Here is a 19,707-nt window from a genome sequence, read left to right as displayed (position 1 = left end):
TACGATGAGTTGCAGGTTATGTCAATGGTGCTTCTTGAAATATGTTCACTATTATCGATTGATGGAGACAATAAAGTCGACCCCCCCCCTAAGGTCGCACTCAGCAAACAAGCCTGGTTAAATATAGATCATCAATGTTAACATTTTAGCAGCTGAACATCGGGTTCTCACGAGGCATCATCAGACGACAATCGCTCGTCACTTGAAGAGGCTGCTCCCGCAAGGCCGCCTTTGAGCTCGCTCCAACTCGCGTCAATCTGTGCTGACACGCTCTTCAACCATTGTGCAACACCCGCGACGGGTTTGGTGCCATCACTATCGAGTCCGTCCAGAGGCCGATCCAGTTCGAGACTCCTAGGTCCCGGAGGCAGGCCCAGGGGTTCGACATTCCTAGGATCTTGACAGTCGTATGGTAAATGAAGCGACTCTAGAATGGAGTCAGGGATCTCCACCTTCCCAGATAGCCGCACTAGTAGTTGGCCTATCACTGTTGCATCGCACTTCTCGTCGCCTAAATGGACCCAATGACGAGTGCCCTTCTATCTCATTTAGTCCTACCTGTCTTCATAGTTTTGAAGAATCGCACGATATCCTCGAATTCCATCTGCATCAGAGCCGGACGAAGGACCTGATGGAGCAGTGCTTTTAATGAGGTTCTTAGAGGTTGTCCAGTCACCTTCAATAATGCAATAGATATACTGAGAATGATCGGTAGGCCATCACTGACTATAACATCCCATAAAACGAATACCTAAGAAGGGCCCACTATGACTCTCAAAGGCTCGAGGATAATTACCGTTTGGAGTGGTAGGCAATTTATGAATAATGACAGGTACCTTAGCAAAACCTAGGAGGGTCCGGCTGCGATGAATCTAAGCTCACCACTGATGAATGTACAGAGTTGGTTGGACACCCTCTTCTGTGAAGTGATCTCGCAGGTCGGGTAGTTCCCGAGCGAGAAGCTCATCGAACGCATGAGTATATCGACCTAGACAGACCAATAGATTCGTAGTCCAATGGGAAAGTAGCTGGTTTGCTATTCCACAGACCCCTAGTTCGATCCCCGCAGGGAACATATTCGTCACGAACGGTGCATACATTTTGGTAAACGATTTCGATTCAACGTTGATAAATAAGAATTCGATAGAATAGCCTTACCCAGCAGTGGGAAGTTTTCGCGATAGAACCCAGCGAGGCCATCGTATTCCATGAGGCAAACAAAAACCCAAAAGGCCTCCTCCTGAGGGCGATACATGACGCACGCATAGCTGATGGAGGCTTACCTCTTCGACTGGGGAGGGCGGAGTGTCCCTATCAGGACATGCGACCTGAATATAAAACGACAGATGCAGGAATCGAACCCGGGACCTCTCCACTGACCAGCAAAAGCAAGCCTGCCACGAAGTTCATCCCTTGACAGTAGCCTACATCCGGATTGAGGTTGGCATAGGCCACCAGGATACGATACAGAGACTTCAAGTGAGCCTGAAAATACAAAGCTAACTCGATGCTTTCAAGTTCACAATACGGGCTTTCAACCAGATGTCCACGACTCGTTTATGCGATCCAAATAACTCATCATGGAAACTATAGGTTTAGAGGTTTCACCCACAATGCCATAGACTACCTCCGACATCTGAGAGCCATTCCGAGTTGCTTGGTCTCTCGGGAAGGTTCTGGGAACCTGGAGGGGAAGTGGCCAAGACGCTCAGTGAGATGTCCGAAATCGTACATCGATTTTTATGGCTCTTCCCCACTGCTCATTCTCAGAGCCCAGTCCCGTGAGTTTCCAATATACGTTACGAACGAACCGTTCATCATGGGACACACAGGCCTTCCACACCGTCCACCGATATTCCGCTGGGATGCCTCGCCGAGCACGGCGGTGGAATTTATCCGGTTGTTCGCGAATGAAACTACTGATGCCACGTTTGACCTGAAACGCTTTCCTCATAGGATCAACACTGACAGTATCTACCGACCATTTTCGCCCACTTGGCTTTCGTTCGTTCTTCCCCCTTGAGGAACTCGTCATGAGGAGAACGCGCCATAGCCACTGCTGCCGCGATATCGGCAGATCGAGAACTGCTCGAGGGATGGTATTGATGATGACTACTGGTTGAAGAACCGTCTGAGGGCGATACGGGACCGTTAGGTGGACCTGTTAAATGAGGAGGATCTCCTGTGGGGGCAATAATATGATTACTCTTACCGCTCCTGTCTTCTGTCCGTCTTTGGCGATCCGAATTATCGTACGATACTTGGTTGCCAACAGACTGATGATGAGTGGGAGAAAGTGCGGTAGGTAAGGGAGGAGGAGGAGGCGGCACCATGACAAGACACGCGACACCAACACTGATACGCTGTCAATGCCTTGCAATAGTCGATAAGCATCGACGTAGGTTGCACGAACTACTACAGAAGGTTTGCCGAAATTCTGATGCCATACTGATACAGCGGTGATACGGCGAGACGTAGAGATGCACTCATCGACGAGTTGAAGAGAAGCTCTGTGGCTTCCAGGTTAATAAACGTAACACTTCCGATAGAAAAATAGGAAAAACTATCAACCATTCATGACGATGCTAGAACTAATAGCCTCTGAGTAGTGGCAGATAGTACTCGGCCTTAGCCTCCCTCATAGGGTCCATAGTTCTGTATATCATATCGGTGTCCTCTGACGACTCGTACCAAGAATAGTACCTGTGCACTGTGTCGGACCATAAGGAGGGTGGGAGGCTTACACGTAGGCGATGGGAAGTGCGGTTACAGCTATGCAAAAAGCATTCCAATTCAGCAACTTCACACGGTCTTCTGTTGCCAGGTTATACTAACACGGACAGATCGAAATACGATCCAACAGCAAGAAGCCTTACCCTCCTGGTGTATCTGTTTTTGGTGAACTCAATGTCCTCAGGAACCCTCATACGATTGAAAGCACTGCGACGCAGCAGTCCTGAGCGCACGGGGCCGGCCGCTACAATGCGACGAGTCGATGCGAGAACGGTAACCATACGGCTCCAAAAACGAACTCTGATGATGAGTATCTCCTTTCTTTTCGAAGTGCCTCGTTTTAGTAGCGCGCGCCATTGTAATCGATATGTATGGTTTGTGGACCCACAGTATTGAACAGACTTTTCTCTTTTTCGCTGCTCCTTCTCGCAACCACTCGAGTCGACGATTGTACGTTTGAGGGCGATAGGCCATTGGGCCGGCAATGACCGGGGACAGATCCACACATACACACATAAGTTGCAATCCCCTCATCAGTTTTTTACCCGTGAATGTTCATATTACGGTACTCCATCCTAGTACTCTATGTCGGACTCATTGGCCTAGTTGAGTGCGGCAAGGACTACTACAAGGTACTATCCTCGTCTGCTGCTGTTATTAACTCATCTCGGCGTCTTCGCGAGCGGCTCGTCTACCAGGCGTATGAACACTGAGTTGCAATGTTGTCGCAGAAGGATGACTGTTATTAAAGGCGAGTGAATGTTTGATTAGATCTTGGGGATACCCAGAAGCGCCAGTGAGAGTCAGATCAAAGGAGCATATCGTAAAGCGGCTCTGAAGTGGCATCCGGATAAGAATACGTAGGAAGATCGACCTCCTGGGAGTTGAACCCGGATGGACCTTTCGCATGGTAGTGATAATAAAGAAGAGGCCGAGAAGAAGTTTTACGATATTTCTGAGGCTTACGAAGCTCTCTCGGATCCAGAGAAGCGGAAGATCTATGACCAGTTCGGTAAGATCGTTGTTTCATGCCGAGAGAATTCTCCAGTTGGATAGTCCTATGGTCTATCCATCCTAAGATCCCTGGTTCGATTCTCGCTACGTTGTATTATACTGATAAAATCATTACGTCCACACAATCCTCCTCCCTTCAGGTGAGGAGGGTCTCAAGCAAGGCGGAGGCGGCGGTGGTGATGGCGGCTTCGGCGGCGGTGGCTTCAACGTGCGGCCTGAAGACATCTTCAAGTGAGCAGTTCCTTTGCCGCATCTCGCCGCTCAATGATCCTATATGCAACTCTCAGTGCGTTCTTCGGCCAAGGTGGTCCTGGCGGAGGCTCCTTCCATTTCGAGTTCGGCACTGGTGGTTTCGGAGGCGGCTCTGGTGGTTTTGGCGGGGGCTCCGGGGGCTTCGGTGGTTTCGGTGGCGCAGGGGGTCGGAGACCTCACGCACAGCCCGTCAAGGTAGTACCGCTTCGGTAACTAACTCTTGTTCACTGAGATCGCGTGGTGGGATGTTGAGGGAAGGTTCGTGCTGTTGTTCAGAATCTTTACGATGAAGGCCCTGTACTGGAAATTTCAGACACCAACTGGGAGGTTTTGGGTTAGCAGAATATCGTCACTGCGCCACGAATTTCCTTTCCTTTCAGTCAGCGAGCGTGAAGAGCCGGTAGTTGTGAATTTCTATTCCCCTAGTTGCGCCCACTGCAAGTAAGCAACTAGATGGCCTTTTCTGACGCAGCCACATGACTTTCAGGGAAGTCGTTGGCGACTATAAGAAGCTGGCTGACACTTATGAGGGAATCATAACAGTGAGAATTGAGTTAGCTCGGTCGATAGGGATGAATCACTCGCAGATAGCAGCGGTGAACTGCGCGACTGAGCAAGAGATCTGTCAGGAGGCTGGAATTAAGGCTTATCCCACCATAAGGATGTAGGGAAATCGTGGTAGACGATTGGCGTCTGTTTGTGCGGTTTGGGGAATGTGCCCATTTGGAAGTTGGAAAATATAGGATGAGGGAATCATCCCTTGACGAGATGTGGTAGAATGTCGAGAGGGATATCGCATAGGAGGCGCAGATTTGGAACTGACCGAGAATTGTCTCAGTGCATCGCTTAACACTTGAAACACAGATCTATGCTCGATACTATCACTAGTAGAGAGTACTGTATATACATCTTATTCAGGTACGGTGAGCCAGATGAGACGACACCCATTGAATTCCCAGCATCAAAGAAGCGCAACTATAAGCATCTCTCTCGGTGGATATCTGAAAAGATGCCAAGTCATGCCACGCTCCTCAGTCAAGCTCATATCGACAAGTACTGCGTGATGGCTTTTTGGGATCCATTCCCACTGGTTATTGCTGCAGGTCATTAAAAAGGTGGCTATCGGCTGATGATCGAGCCAAGGTGCTTTTACTGAGCGATAAGAAAGCTATGCCACCTCTCATCAAAGCTTATTCTAGGATATTCAGAAAAAGTGAAAGAAGAGCGAAGCGATACATTATTACTCACTTTTTTCCAACCTTAGGCATCAGCATTGGAGTAGTGCTGTCGGCCGATCTGAACAGTAAATTGGCGCAGACCATCAATGCAACTTCTCTGCCTACTGTCTATCACATCACCGATGAAGAAACGTTGGAGGTGGGCAAGAGATTCTCTTGAGATTCTACCGTGTAGCGCGACTTTCCAGGGCGACAAGTTGACCAGTACCCTTTCGAAGGACGTCCTATCGCTCTACCTAACCAGAGTTCTGAGTAATAGAATGAGTCGGTCAGCTAATTTCGCATACTTTGTACGTAGCCTCTCATGCAAGGAGCAAGTCGTCGTCATTCAAAGAGCTCACTGCAGAGAAGTTGGAACAGGGCGAATGTGTGAGTGCTTGAGGCGTGTGTTTCTGCGAGCCGCGAAGATCTTCCTATTCCCTTCAAGGCTCGAAACATTGATGGGAAGTTCTGCGTAATAGTTGTGAAGCATCACGATGCGTCCGACGATAATTTCAAGGCGATAGGCAAACGCTTGGCAGAGAAGTCAGTCGCCTCTTGTTCGCTCAACTTTTCCCACTGAATCTATTGTCAGATATCGCAACGATCCAGTGCGGTTCGTGTGGGTTTGGGATGATTCAGCATTTCTGAATCAATTCGACCTGCCGGCACACACTCGCCTCTTCGCGTAAGTCCCTGGGCAAATTGAATTATCAATAGATAAGTATTCTGTACCCGAGACTTTATCTACCGATATTGTCCCATTTGTCGTCGGTGTGTGTCATGGGGCCGCTATGCCATAGCTGTCATGATTGCACACGATGAGGTGGTTATGCCACACCTTCCATGACTGCGCACGTTGTCGCTATGCCCCAGCAGTCATAACTTCGCCTGTTGGGGTCGGTATGCCCTAGTTATCATGATTTTACAAGTTGGGGCCGTTATGCCATAGTTGTCATGATTTCACAAGTTGGGGTCGGTATGCCACAGCTCTGCAATCGTGTATCCCGAGAATGTGTATTTAGACTTCAATAACGTCACGCTATGAGTGACCGAAAATGTTAGTATTACCCAAGAAATTTAGGGACTCTATGGATACTATCAGGAAAACGCTGAGACCTTCCTGATGATCTATGACGAACCAATAACAAGCACATCTCATTTGAAGTACGTAGTGTCGAATATGCTTTCAGTTACCGGCCTAAGCGTGGTCGTTATAAGCTGCCCACATCTGATATTGAGGAGTTCGACGATGCCGACGGCTTCGTGGACGGCGTCATCAACGGTGGAACACAGTTGCCGTAGGTTAACAAGGATTGTTGGATGTAGTTCCTGGCGTTCTGCTTCAGGTTCCGCGTTGGGCATCCTCGACAGCGATACGAAGAGCTCTAGTTTTTTGGAGTGTCGTTGCTAGCAGCACCTCCCATTTGAACAACATTTTCTATCGTCACTTAACAGTGTTCGATATCTTATGATACAGTTGTGTTGATAGTGGAAGGTCACTTCTGAATGGCACGCTCCGAATGGCTCATGGATTGATGTTTTAAAGTGAATCGAACATAAATCTCACTTGAGCCTCGGTTGTCTCTTGTTATGTCGGCTTAGAGAAGCAAGTAGATGCAACAAACTGAGACTTGAGACTTGTTAATACGAATATCGAACTGATCATCGCTGAGTGACCTGTGTGTTGATACTCAGCTGGGTGTTTCTTTTACGCTGGCTTGTTCCATCTGTAACTACGAACAATCATGGATGGCAGACCAGGTTCTCGGGACCTTTCATCTGTTGCGTTGCCACAATATTCCAAGCTCCAGTATTCCGACAGATAGGCACAACACAATCCCAATAGCAATTAAGAGACACGATATATCAATGCTAGTTCTCGAGCGACAGGTGTGTAGGGAGGAATACGTTCTTGTCTTAATCTTCATCGACGTAAGGAGTTCCCTAAGTCACCAGCGTATAGGTTTCACAGCGACCACGATGAGGTTACCTTGGTCTGGGGACCGCCGGCCTGCTTGGCGACAATGATGTGCTGAATTCTGAGGATAGTCAATACGGCGTCAATGGCCAGTCGTATAGCCCACGACTTGATGCCGCGGTTATCCAGGATGGACTTGGACACTGAAAAGCCCCTTACAGACCCAGATGATTATGAGCAATACTACCAGCATCACAGATTGGGGAGGCACGTCGGTTCGGTGCATCAACATCGACACACATTCGGTTGTTACCCGAAGCATGAGCAGCCTTCAAGCTGAGCAGATGAGGGCTATGACAGTGGCTTTCAAGGAGCTGTGCATTACGTTGTGACAGCGTCCATGGCGTTAAGGCCAGCGTTTTCTGCTATGATGTTCGCAACAATCTCGAATGACTCCGCGAATTTCAAAACAGCATATTGCTCGAGACCTGACGAGAATCGACATTGTCATGGAAAAGGCTTACGGGAAGTTCTCACCGGAGCACTCCTGACCGAACTTGGCAATGTCGAGACTTAAAGAGATCTCGCATCCACCACCGCCAACGACGAACCTGCATAGAAGCAATCCGCACAGGTTCTAATCCCAGTCCCTGCACTCACTCTCTCTGTCCCTTCACAGCACAGCATCGGACGACGTTAACTGCATCATCAATAGCGCGTTCAACCTGAGCACCGGTCCACCATTAAATCCGATCGCCTGCCGCATATTGATAGTACCTCATCCAGGAAGTTGCCAGTAGCACCTCTAAGGACGATCGTAGATACCTTCGAGTCTGCAGCTCGGACAACAGTGACCTGACAGCTCAATGGCCGACCTCAAAAGGTAGACTACGCCTCACCTTAGCACTGGAGATTTCCTCAACATCGATGCTCTCAGCATAGCCGAGCTCATCCGGTAGAGGCGCGCCGAGTCGGACGATACCGGTAGCACCCAAAGTACGGCAGAGACGACGCATTTCGAATTTGGAAGTACCTGTAAATGATGACGATCTTGGAATGAACTCATCAAGAGAGCCCACATTTGATAGCAAGGATATGATGCTTGTTGAGGAAGTGAAGGGCGATGTCTTGAATTGAACCTCCCACAATGACCGCCTCAACGCCGGCTTCCACTAAGCTCAGGACCTACACAAAATACACCATCACTCAATGATCGTTTTACACTGTCATTACAAATTCCTCCATCTTTTTCTCCTCGCCCTTGGCGAAGTCCATCAATTGTTTACCCGACTCGAGCAGAACCGTGCCTTGAGTCTCGGTGCCAGTCATCTCTAGACCGCAGCCATATACGGCGACCTAAGCATGAGCCTATACTGCGGGGGATGGCAGAATAAGTAATCAGCAACTTGCAGTTCTTCTTATGCTTCTCGATGCCCATAGTATCCCTAGTAGTGACCATACCATCCACGACGTAGAATTGTGACTGACAATGAAGCAATGACAAGAGCAGGCCGGACTGAGGCCACTCACATGTTGCCGCAACCAGGCAGCTTGGCCACTCTGATGTTATCGATGTCAAACTTCTTGGGGTCCTCAGGCATAACCGAGCAGCATGCAGTTGCTACGAGGCGAGTCTGAATCGCACAGAGTAAAATGCCGTGCATTGATTGCTCCTCACCAAAGTGTCCTCAAGGCCATATTGTTTTGCTCCCAAGACAGACTTGATGGCGGTACTGATCTGAACAGCGACCGTCGTAATAGGAACTGACGCCTTCTACTGTCGTGCCTACCTGGTCCACGCTTTTGACATCCCCTAAGGTATATGCAACCAAATCATCGTTATCGTTTAGGTACTTAACCACACGGTCACCTGAGCAGACCTCATCATCAGCCTTGGAATGCTAACAGGAGTACTACCGGCCATCTCGTATCCACGGATGATATCCGAAGCATGAATGCCTTGCTTCAACAGCTGTTCGGCGTTCTCAAGCAGTTCTCCAATGATAATCGATACCAAATTAGTAGCTAAAACAACGGCATCACCCTACACCCAGTACCGATGCTCACCGTCACCACACTCCTGTTCCTGAGCCTGGACAGCCATCACCACTAACTTGGCTGCCGGATGGAATATCTGAAATATCATATCATGCATGGCGATGCGCTGTGAGCCTACGTCGAGCTCCTTGAGCATGGTAGCAGTGTCGCTGGTTACAAAGTGCTTGTTGATATGGTTGACAATCAGTTTGTTGGTACCGCAGGGGCCTAGAGAAGTCTGAGAGGATGAGCGATAGGACAGGACAGTTTTGGTGCCCTCCCGTTTTACCTTGGTGATCTCAGAGACGTATTTGCTGGCCTCCATATTCTTCAGCAAGGCCTCATCAACTCCGGCGTAGCTCTGAGTGCCGTCCTTCAAAAGTGATTGGATTCCCACGGGGCCTTTGAACATGATGATGGAAAATACGACGGAGTTCAGCTGCAGAAGATAAACTGTGATAGGAGAATCTAAGGTTCAGGCCAAGAAGATACGAAGCATGTCCAGTTGCGGCTCATCGGTCTTCGCTTAGTGTCAACACTGATCCTATTATGAAACTCAATTTTCACCGATTCCTACTACGATCGTTATGATGAGTCTACACAACTACAAAGACATCGTACGAGTGCCGTGAAAAGGACGAGCCACTGATGATCGCGCCTGAGATGATACGCTGATGACCTCAGCTGTAACCTACCCCCAACTGTAACCCACAACACTGGTTTTTCGAGGCCTCAACAGAACCCGAGCATCGACGCGCAGCAACTATTCAACGGTTTTCGAGCAGTAGAGAGCCTGGTGGGAACTTCCAGCACTAAAAAGGACTAAAGACTCTTTGGGTAGTCGGCTTCGTCGACATATCGATAACATGGGCGAGCGCGATTCCGTATCGATGTCGTACCTAAGCGTAATTTGATAACCATTTTGAAGGTCTATGATGAACATTATTGTCTCTGAGCCGGACACTCTAATGCTACCGCCAGTAGCCGTGCCGAGCTGTGAATTAGCTAGCCAGGACTGAGTCCAGACATCCCTTGCGTGTGCCTCGGGTCCTCTTTGCTCAATGTAGAACATTCTGCATGACGCTACCGTGTCTGCTCTCCTATCACAAAAGTCGGAAAATGAGAGATATCTCTGCAAATGCTGCCTGGAGTACATGATCTTATTCATGGGTTGGTCAGAAGGATAACGGAGAGAAAAGGTTCGCCCGAATGACTGAAGGTTTACCGTGTCGAGCGTGAATTCGATGCGCACTTTCAACTAAGCTTTTTACAACTTTTTCCTAGGAATGCCCACGTTCTGGTTCGGGGACGAACGTGGTGTCGATATTTGCTTAGCAATCTACAGCACAACGCAACGTAGGGCCCATTATCAGGGAACCACGCCCGTTGGCGTACCGGCTAATAGCCGGCTATGTCACCACCAATACACTCAAGGACAGTTTTCAGCGGTAGCATCGTCTTTCAACCACAGAGAGTTGCAGTACACACAGTCCAGACGTGTCACAGTAGAACACTATCCAAAACATAGAGTAGAGGCAGAACTGGTTAATCACCACTGGTCATGGGTTATGACTCATGGCTACGGAGGAGTGCACTACACTCCGCGCCCGAATAATTCGGGCCGAGTTCCCTTTAGTGTGCATATTTCATGAATTTGAATATCTTGCCACGATATGGAATGCATGTGGCCGATCGGAGCTATGAAAAAGATCAGTGAGCGCGAAGCGTATGTTCGCAGCTTGGCCGAATCAGATAATGACATTCGGACCTGCCAGACTCTTAATCTTTCCTTCATTTTTCCTTCAAATTTCAAATTTCCTTCAGAAGTAAATAATTTTTCTATCTCTCCTTCCGTGTGCCGTCCTAGCATCGGGTGCCATCACCGATCCGTGTGCCATCACCGATGGTGCATCTCTTGAAGGGAATGAGTTCCTCATTGCTAGCATTAACAGCAATTCTTAACGCAAATGATGACTAGTCATCAATCTTGTTTGGCATCAGCATCATGTCTCTGTGCATCAAACTCAGCCATGAGCCTATCATGGCCGACTAACTCCACACACTCTTGCCACACTTTGTTGATGTCCTTAACCAAATCATTCTGGAACTGAAATGCAAACAATACTGTGACTCTATCTGAGCCGTATTCCACACCGTTTTATCACGCTGTAGTTGCTGGCCTTGTTTTTGACATTCTCTCGTCAACTCGAGATTTATGTTATGCAGGTCATCAGTATGAGCATCTAATGTAGCTTCTTGTTCTGCTCAAGAACAGGCTCCAATAGGGGACCCGAGATGTACAGCTTTCACCCGCCAACGAGCTCTCTGTCGACGCCCCACATGGGCCCTCCTGGTCACCAAACAAGGAGTGAATCGTCTCAGTGGCTTGGCTGCTATTGCGTTGAGATGTGGCAGCGGACATCGATGAATCGATACGTTCACCGTCCTCCAGAACTATGTCCAGTGAGGAGACTTCTTGGTCAGCATTAGGACCAGTCATGATGGTACTGACGGTGAAAGCTCAGGAAGGCTACCACCACAACGCGGGACTAGAGATCAGTGAGACGTTGATGATCGTGCTGCAACTTTGACGAGCCGATAATGTACGCGGCGCAGGTGCATTACCATAAAGTACCTGTCGCTGATTATCAGCGGCTGATATATAGTCCTAATAGTGGTCGTCGTCGACGACTCGTCGACATATTGCATGCCACTCGATGCGAAAAGTTCAGGCGCGTCGCACGGTTGCGTCACAAATTCAAGTGCCTTGAGAAAAAAAGTAGGTCTTCCCAGCCTACATACAAAATTTCACATCGAAAAACGACCTCTGTAGCTCAAACTTGCTCGTTAGAATTTGACGATTTCTTTGTAGTTCATTTGGGGTGAATTATCGGAAAAGGGCCTTCTGGCCTTCACAGGAGAAGACTATAAGCTCTTAACTAGAAAAGATTGCTACGGTAGAAGATGGGCTTTCGGAATTCCCGACGAGTCAAAAGCCATATACCGCTGTCACTATAGGGCACTTAGAGGTCTCTGTCATGTACAGTCAAAAGTTTTGACTGAGGAACTCGCTGAGCGCATCCGTTCTGAAGTCAATTAGTGGTGAAGAGGTTTCAGGTAGAAGACGACTCGCTCCAGTAGATTTGCTTGTGGAATTGGCAGCATTACTCTGAATCCGAAGGAGTGTAGAAGATTCCCCGAGCTAAGCGACGCAGACCACTACATAAATCACCTCAAGTACAAGGCTAGCCTTCTAGTGGCGGTCTCTCATGCGGAGTTGGTTCGGTGTCCATGTGTTCTGAGTATGTGGATGGAGAGCAATACACCTTCGCTGTTGAGCTATAATATTTCTCCACTTTTGAATTCTTCGACCTAGCTAATAGGCATCGTATACATGTATTGAAGGAACACGGAAGTTTAGCAAGTTCAAGGCACGGGATTCGAATTCGGGTCTGGAATTTCATATCTAGGCTTCTGAGATCTACTTACACTTTGCGTTATCAATAAGGCACTTCAAATTCAGGCGCACAGTGCGCCGATCTGTCATGGTCTTGACGTGAATTCACCCCGCTGGCACTGCCAATGAGCTCACATCACAGTTATCTGTCTGTACAATGCCCTTCTACTGAGCCATCACTTTAACGGCCATTCTGTCGTTCAAGTTCAACAAGAACATCCTTCGATTCTATTTCCCCTTTGCGCTGAGGTCAACAACTACACAAAAAGTTGGAGTGCCGATTGAAATTATCAAGTAAATGCTATTGCCATTAATAACATAACACCGCTAAGATAAAGAAAGCGTTGGTTTATTGAGAGCTAGCTCTAGACTCCCTCACCTGCTTCATCACGTGGTTCCAATAGCCTTGCCGAACTTGATCGCTGGCAGCTAGTGTAGTGTAATACGACAAAGCCTGACGGAGGGAACTGTCACAATGCAGGCATTGTATGTAGCCCTACTGATGCACAATCACCATCGTGTTTCCAAGCCGCACGAGCGAGGAACTCCAGCGCAAATCTATTCGGGGGAAGGTTGGCATGTTGGCTACCTTCGTCAACCGCCTGAGCATCATCCAGAAGAGAAAACTGGGAGGATACTATGACTTCATTTTCGACTAGATTTTCCCTTATACGACGGTTTAGGCATATGCCAGTCATCACTCAGGAAAAGCAAATCGAGTTACATGAGCCTACCTCTCGCGCGAAGGACCGTACCCGCTCCAACAGTGGGGCGATCTGTTGTCGGTCTTCCGGAGCATAGTCGAAAAGGATGCCCTGATGACTGTAGACTAGAATGATGAAATAGACCGATCTCTCACCATGACGTAGTTCCATGGGCTCTCGTTATTGGGTGTCAATTTCAATGCTTCCATAACGAAGAGCATCTCCGCTTCTCGACGATCTTCTAGGCTTTCAGGTTCTAAAAACGCCACCACCAGGAATCGAACCGACGACCTTCCGATCCCCAGTTGTTACCTATCTCAGCCAGCTTTTGCAAGATCACAAAGCGATGGTTCCAAGCCGAGTTATTGCGCAAGTCATTCCTTAGCAAGCCTGCGCTCATGTCCAGTTCAGCTTCCAAGCCGGACACAGTAGTGTCCCGCCCGAACAGGTGGATCTAAGGCGATGATTCTAGAGTTAACTCCATTGCTTTCCTCACCACAAACATCCTGTGACTCCAGGCATTAAGATTCTTAGCATCTCCCGAAAGAGCTTCAGCAGTGAACGCAAATTCCTATACAAAAACAGTAGCGCTGAGCCACGACAACAGCTAAGACCACCTCGTCTTGACTCAGGAGAAGATTCTTCTCAAACAACTTTTCCACGACCCAGCGTCTATGGAACCAAACTTGGTAGTTCTTGGGACTGTCAGTGGCCCATTCCTCTGAGGCACTTGTCACCATCGCTGATCATATCTAGACTATTACGTGTGAACTCTAGTTCTCCTCGAAGGAGCTCGGTATCTGCCAGGCCCTCCAAGCACTTCCTTCGCCAGTACCTAGGGGGGGATTAAGAGCCTCTCCTTGTCAACCGACAAGATAGTGGGATACGATCAGCTCGAACCGAACAATTGCAATTACTAAACCACTGTAGCTCGCGAATGTGATCAGTCACTCCATCCCTACCACGCGGTGTAGTCGGCAGCATTCAACTCGATGACCTCAGCAGTCAGATCGAATGCTCTACGGCTGACCTCCTCCTTCTCCAGGATGGCTCGGAAGTAGTTGTGAATATCCTAATCACATTTAGTGTGGAAAATGTAAACAGGGTCGACTGTGCGTGTTAATGGCAATAAGGAAACTCTAAGGGACCTTCGATAAACCTCTGGACATTCAAGTTGTGTACGTATTTTTGTGAGTATTAAGCAAACTCCTGAACGCAGTAGTGCTGGTGAGCAGCGAGCTTATGTTCCAGCACCACTTGCAGTGTTCTGCAACCACAGAGGCATTTTCTACGGCCTGATAGTTCACCACACAAGCATATACATTCTTGACGATCTTCCAAGCAGGCACCTAGATACCCCAGCCGATGATCCTGCTACTGCTGATTACCGTGAATTCCTCTGTATACTGAATCTGCACGAGAGGCTTTGGCCCGTCATCTTGGAACACTGGCTGAACTCCTTTCCACTCCGGGCGTGCATCCATTGGAATGTACGCGGATCCACTTGACATGTTCAAAAGAAAAACTCGGCTGAGTATAGCTTATGGAGTCGTCAAGTTCTGACTAAATTTTCAAATTCGCAAATTTTGACTCTACAGTGGCTACCCTACAACTCAGCGACAGAGATTTAAGACATTAGGAAACTCACACAGTTTCACAAAATCGAAACAGATGTATGCAACACGCCTCAAATAATCGGCGATGATCGAGAAACCATCAGAGGATCGAGCAGTGACTTTATATCTGACAAAACGCATCCCTGCACGCATGCATGTTGGCATACGAGTTAGAGAGACGGCCCGAGTTTTGCATTGAATATTCTTTCTCATATTCGCTTCGTATATGGAGCTTAAAAAGCTTTCACTCATTGGTGTTGGGCTGAATGATAATGTGTCTTGCCTTTTACTACTTAGCTCTGAGCTTACTAATTTCATCTTGAATTGATATACCGGTGTCGGCTACTGCGAGGTGATAACAAAACGCCGAGATGCACGAGCTATATTTTAATCATCCTCACTGCAACTGAGGAAGCCTTCTCAGCTTCGAGAACAGAATTATGGCTGAAATTCGTGATGAGTGAAATAATACTGGAACCGGGAGTCGAACCCGGGACCTATCGCGTGTGAGGCGATCGTCATAACCAACTAGACCATTCCAGCTGTGATACTTCAATCACACCCACACTATTCACACAGTCCTTCCCGGAAGGGAGGCCAATAAAACTCTACACCTTTTCGATCTCAAATTCAGCAAATGAAAGAACAAATTAGAGAAATGAAATTTGATTTTAGTCGGATGAAAGGAGTTTTTCACCGAATGAAAGTTCAAATTCGAAATGAAAGTTCGATTTTCGTAGACCATTCAAAAATGAAAGTTCAAATTCGTAAATGAAATTTATGAATTCGGAAACACAAGTTGAAATTCGTCAAACACAATACCAATTTCGACCAATGAAAGCTCATTTTCATCACGTCTCGACATGCACTATTCACACTACACGCACTTCCACCACATCTCGATATGAGCTATTCACACTCCACGAGTTGACAACTCGCACAATGTGCGAAGATTGCTCGAGGTACTTCTCAAATGTGAACAGTTATTGCACTGAGTGAGATTCCCGGGTAGTTCTCCGGAACGTTGTGTCACAATGTGACCGTCACATCGGTCCGTCGGACCGTCGGTCCGGGACCGATGTAGCCCGTCGAAACCCGAACTGTTGGTCCGGTTCGGTATTCGGTCGATCAAAGTTCGGTTCGGCGGTCAGGAAATCGAACCGAACATGTGCTGACCCCATCGTCCTTCTGATATCATCGGAAGGGTAATGGAGATTCTCCATGGGAGAATCAAACCCAAACAATCTCCCGGTTCGAATCTCTGAAAATCCTTCATTGCAAGTTTTTGAATTGCACTGTACTGTTCAGCATTACGATGCAGCCCGTAGAGCACCATCAGCACTCGCAATTTGCGAGTCGCAAGTCGATCCGTGGCACGAGTCGTGCAGCACGACGCTGACGAGAATTTCCTTCCATCGAATGAAAGTGGGCTTTCATTGGTCGAAAATGGTCTTGTGTTCGGCGAATTTGAACTTGCGTTTCCGAATTCATAAATTTCATTTACGAATTTGAACTTTCGTTTTCGACAAGTCAACGAAATTTTAACTTCCATTTCGAATTTGGACTTCCACTTCGCGAAAAACTCCTTTCACTCGTCGAAAATCAAATTTCATCCATCTAATTTGTTCTTTCAATTGTTGAATTTGAGAGTGAAAAGGTGTAGAACTTCAACATTATCACAGTAAGTCTCACTACATGAGCGTTCGACCATCGCACCTACCGGCTCCCTTACTCTAACAGCGTCTCGACCAGTGGCACCGTTCTCTCTGCATTCGCGTGCATCTATGATTGACCGGTTGATACCTCGTGAAAATGTCATAACAAATATGACAAATATACCGACACACAATTGAGGACAAGGCATACCATCGAAATCTCCGCCGAAGGGTCTTGACCACGATCGATCAGCTCCTCCAAATATCCAACCAAAAGCTCACCGTGCATCTCACGCTAGCCGTCGTCACTCACCCGCTGTTTTCTCTAACTATCTCCCACTTCCGCCTCAAGGCACGTCTCAATGTATCCACCCCCAAGTAATGCACAGAGCGAGTACGCTCAACAGCAATCCTATTGTACCCTCTTTAGTTGCATATTATTGCTTCAACCCATCCCAGTGATGTCCCTAATAGGGACCCCTACTGTTAAGACCTGTGCGAGGGTCGCTCATGCAGACTGCCAAGCTGTATATACAGTATTGCCAGCTCTGTAGGAACATCAAAGGCTGCAGCGGAATCGTCCTATATCCCAGCTTCTCGGAAGATACATGAACCCCTGTACACTAGTCTGTACGATGCACTGAGTTAGCGTCCTACCCTCCTCACAGTTGAACTCCTCGAATAAAAACCGATCGTCTTCTACTACGGGTTGCAACCACAGTTCACATTCCAGCTCAGACAGAGCAGTCAGCTGCCTGCCGCTTTTTCGCATAAAGTTGACGAGTTTCATACGAAGATACTCATCCGCTAGGTTAAATTGTTGGTCCGAATTTACGTTATCGACGGTCCTCATATGGGCCCAAACGTCCCTCACTGGCCCTCTAGTAGAATAGTCGCAGATGCAGCATACGGCAAGGCACTCCTGAGGGAAGAGCCACAGTGTTGGAATCTATTTTTGGTTACTCAGTTACACCAACAAGAATGCCTCTGAAACGGATAGGCCATGACTGGACCTATTCCGTATCTTATAATGCTAACCTAAAGATACTACCTATTCATGATCACTGACCTCTAGCTCACTATCAGACCTGTGAGACGAGATCACTATCCGGCCCTTAAGTGTCACCACTGCTGCTAGAAGAGGAATAGGACGGAGGGCGGTGCATGGCAGAAGGGGGCCACAAAATATCCAGAGGTTCCCCAGTAAAAGATGCGGATGAGGTCCGCGGAGTGACCATTGCCTCGAGAATCAGAACCGGTACCCGTCTTAAGATTAGCCGCTACTCCTCCACACGATAACACGATTCTACGAAGCGACTTGAAACATGTCCAAGCCTAATAATAAACTTGCGCTGAAAATGTCGAAACGTTCCACAAATCTGAGCGGAGCGATGTGCGCCCTTTCAATTGGGGTGTTCGGTACCTAAGTTCTAAGAGCGCTCCCGAGATCGACTTTTACATGCGATATCGAATCCTAATAGAGCTCTTGAAGGCCTATGCACCGCTGAATGATGCCGATGATCGTCATCATCATTAAGTTGCGTTGCGTTCCTCATTGCCACCATGCTGGACGTCAATACCCTATCCCAACTACCAACCATCTACACTGTCATCGTAGTGGTCCTCGCTGTCCTCCGCACCATAGTAAGCCACCCAACGACCACTTCCTTCTCCTCCCCCTCCCTCAGACCACTGGTGTACCATCCTCCCTCACATCTCTCTTTCTAACCCTATTCACCCAGCTACTACAATGCGGAGCCGCCTTGGCAGCTCTCGTGGTCGTCGCTGGTGCTTCCTTCATGGCTACTATGTGGACTACTAGTAGACTCACAGACAAGGACCGTAAGGAGCATTCTTCCCCACCTACAACGTTCCCACTGCTTTTTTTCAGATTCCCCTGTCGATTGGGATCAATGGCTTTCCTTCAAAGACCCCTCCCTTCGCGGCAAATACGGCACCAGTAGAGTCCCCATGCAGGCCTTCTACGAGGACTTCATCTCAGGCCGAGTCGATCTCAAAGTTGACGTTCGTAAGGCTACTCCACTTCGTCCCTGTGTTTCTGTCTATGCCCTCAGGTTCCCTTTTCGAACAGCACAAGAACAAGCTTTTCCGAATGTGTTTTACCCCCTTCCACATAAGGTTCCTTCTGGGCCGCTTCTTGCCTCAAGGCATGAGCCACGCCCAAGAGATGGACATAGAAGAAGTGTGTCACCACATGTGTCACCATCGTCACCTTATCTATTCAGGTTGCCGGCACTTACGACAGAGGCAACGATTTTTACCGGGCCTTTCTCGGCCCTATGATGGTGTCAGTCATTCCCCTCTGCACTGACCACAAGTCGTTACCCCTCACTTCAGTTACACTAGTGGTATCTTTTCATCTTACAAAGATTCACTCGAAGATGCCCAACGCAACAAGCTCGATATCGTTTGCCGCAAAGTCCAGCTCCAACAGGGTATGGTGGAGGAATTTCGTGGCGCGCGGTCAGGCCTTCCCTCCTCCCTCTCTCAGGTGAACGACTCCTCGATATAGGGTGTGGTTGGGGAACTCTGGCTATACATGCCGCCAAGTATTACGGATGCCACAGTAAGCCGCCCTACGCCCTATCTCCTCCTCTACCCTATGTGCAGGCACTGCCGTGACCATTGCTAAGGAGCAAATAGTCTGGGCTAAGGGCAAGCAGAAGGAAGCTGGAGTGCCTTCCGATAAGGTTGATTTCTTATATTGTGATTATCGTGATATCCCCAAGTACGACTGATCACTACTGTGTCACCATAGGAGTCACTTGTGTGTACAGGAACAAGCGCTGGGATAAAATAACTTGCCTTGAAATGGCCGAGCACGTTGGTGTGAAGAATTTCCCCAAGTTCATGAACCAAGTCAGATCGCGTTATGAAGAGCCCCTCGATATCGGTCCTCCACAGGTCTACAACATGTTAGAGGACGATGGTATTTTCTACCTGCAAATTGCAGGCCTCAGAAGAGCTTGGCAGTACGAAGATCTCATATGGGGAATGTTTATGGGAACGTAAGGATGCTCGAAGATCTGCATTATCATCATCATTATCATCATCATCATCATCATCATCATTATCATTAT

General features: G+C 48.1%; 6 protein-coding genes and 1 non-coding gene across 7 annotated transcripts in view; 2 read left to right on the top strand and 5 right to left on the bottom strand.

Moving 5' to 3' along the window:
• Nucleotides 1-167: 167 nt before the first annotated feature.
• On the bottom strand, nucleotides 168-3,014 carry Pmar_PMAR001368 (conserved hypothetical protein; the record flags this gene model as incomplete). The annotated part of the gene is made up of 13 exons (XM_002783476.1): nucleotides 168-511; nucleotides 559-628; nucleotides 677-751; nucleotides 797-836; nucleotides 883-988; nucleotides 1,159-1,240; nucleotides 1,369-1,473; nucleotides 1,625-1,684; nucleotides 1,733-1,936; nucleotides 1,983-2,085; nucleotides 2,623-2,703; nucleotides 2,745-2,830; nucleotides 2,877-3,014. 13 exons carry the CDS (start codon nucleotides 3,012-3,014, stop codon nucleotides 168-170), a joined length of 1,494 nt encoding a protein of 497 aa, XP_002783522.1.
• A 270-nt stretch (nucleotides 3,015-3,284) lies between these two features.
• Nucleotides 3,285-6,646, top strand: Pmar_PMAR001367 (conserved hypothetical protein; the record flags this gene model as incomplete). The annotated part of the gene is made up of 17 exons (XM_002783475.1): nucleotides 3,285-3,365; nucleotides 3,505-3,593; nucleotides 3,648-3,745; nucleotides 3,888-3,978; nucleotides 4,035-4,194; nucleotides 4,276-4,333; nucleotides 4,380-4,440; nucleotides 4,487-4,541; nucleotides 4,587-4,663; nucleotides 4,918-5,052; nucleotides 5,103-5,212; nucleotides 5,264-5,376; nucleotides 5,426-5,489; nucleotides 5,536-5,606; nucleotides 5,665-5,762; nucleotides 5,812-5,904; nucleotides 6,410-6,646. 17 exons carry the CDS (start codon nucleotides 3,285-3,287, stop codon nucleotides 6,519-6,521), a joined length of 1,566 nt encoding a protein of 521 aa, XP_002783521.1. The 3' UTR covers nucleotides 6,522-6,646.
• A 539-nt stretch (nucleotides 6,647-7,185) lies between these two features.
• Pmar_PMAR001366 (T-complex protein 1 subunit theta, putative) lies at nucleotides 7,186-9,586 on the bottom strand (the record flags this gene model as incomplete). Its single annotated transcript, XM_002783474.1, has 17 exons — nucleotides 7,186-7,340; nucleotides 7,385-7,473; nucleotides 7,523-7,625; nucleotides 7,675-7,748; nucleotides 7,798-7,862; nucleotides 7,915-7,992; nucleotides 8,037-8,170; nucleotides 8,217-8,322; nucleotides 8,371-8,468; nucleotides 8,512-8,582; nucleotides 8,668-8,771; nucleotides 8,816-8,875; nucleotides 8,928-9,007; nucleotides 9,055-9,162; nucleotides 9,205-9,271; nucleotides 9,314-9,412; nucleotides 9,464-9,586. 17 exons carry the CDS (start codon nucleotides 9,584-9,586, stop codon nucleotides 7,186-7,188), a joined length of 1,614 nt encoding a protein of 537 aa, XP_002783520.1.
• Nucleotides 9,587-11,155: 1,569 nt separating this feature from the next.
• Pmar_PMAR001365 (hypothetical protein) lies at nucleotides 11,156-11,674 on the bottom strand (the record flags this gene model as incomplete). Its single annotated transcript, XM_002783473.1, has 3 exons — nucleotides 11,156-11,281; nucleotides 11,329-11,435; nucleotides 11,485-11,674. 3 exons carry the CDS (start codon nucleotides 11,672-11,674, stop codon nucleotides 11,156-11,158), a joined length of 423 nt encoding a protein of 140 aa, XP_002783519.1.
• Nucleotides 11,675-12,812: 1,138 nt separating this feature from the next.
• Pmar_PMAR001364 (farnesyltransferase, putative) lies at nucleotides 12,813-14,846 on the bottom strand (the record flags this gene model as incomplete). The annotated part of the gene is made up of 11 exons (XM_002783472.1): nucleotides 12,813-12,875; nucleotides 13,011-13,085; nucleotides 13,132-13,233; nucleotides 13,366-13,446; nucleotides 13,491-13,591; nucleotides 13,648-13,789; nucleotides 13,832-13,906; nucleotides 13,953-14,056; nucleotides 14,100-14,170; nucleotides 14,298-14,407; nucleotides 14,724-14,846. 11 exons carry the CDS (start codon nucleotides 14,844-14,846, stop codon nucleotides 12,813-12,815), a joined length of 1,047 nt encoding a protein of 348 aa, XP_002783518.1.
• Nucleotides 14,847-15,420: 574 nt separating this feature from the next.
• Nucleotides 15,421-15,494, bottom strand: Pmar_PMAR001363. Its single transcript has one exon. It is a non-coding gene; the product is annotated as a tRNA-Val (tRNA).
• Nucleotides 15,495-18,169: 2,675 nt separating this feature from the next.
• Pmar_PMAR001362 (Cyclopropane-fatty-acyl-phospholipid synthase, putative) overlaps nucleotides 18,170-19,707 on the top strand; it is a gene marked incomplete at both ends in the record, with an annotated part of 2,273 nt that continues 735 nt past the window's right edge. The window contains 10 exons of the mRNA XM_002783471.1: nucleotides 18,170-18,250; nucleotides 18,295-18,448; nucleotides 18,498-18,635; nucleotides 18,682-18,809; nucleotides 18,853-18,914; nucleotides 18,965-19,062; nucleotides 19,119-19,193; nucleotides 19,238-19,355; nucleotides 19,405-19,486; nucleotides 19,532-19,635. Of these exons, the coding sequence (XP_002783517.1) occupies nucleotides 18,170-18,250; nucleotides 18,295-18,448; nucleotides 18,498-18,635; nucleotides 18,682-18,809; nucleotides 18,853-18,914; nucleotides 18,965-19,062; nucleotides 19,119-19,193; nucleotides 19,238-19,355; nucleotides 19,405-19,486; nucleotides 19,532-19,635 (1,040 nt within the window). The remainder of the gene's footprint in view (nucleotides 18,251-18,294; nucleotides 18,449-18,497; nucleotides 18,636-18,681; nucleotides 18,810-18,852; nucleotides 18,915-18,964; nucleotides 19,063-19,118; nucleotides 19,194-19,237; nucleotides 19,356-19,404; nucleotides 19,487-19,531; nucleotides 19,636-19,707) is intronic.

Source organism: Perkinsus marinus (genome assembly GCF_000006405.1).
Source record: "Perkinsus marinus ATCC 50983 genomic scaffold scf_1104296936976, whole genome shotgun sequence".
Taxonomy (NCBI): Eukaryota; Perkinsozoa; order Perkinsida; family Perkinsidae; genus Perkinsus; species Perkinsus marinus.
This window is presented reverse-complemented; position numbering and strand designations above follow the sequence as displayed.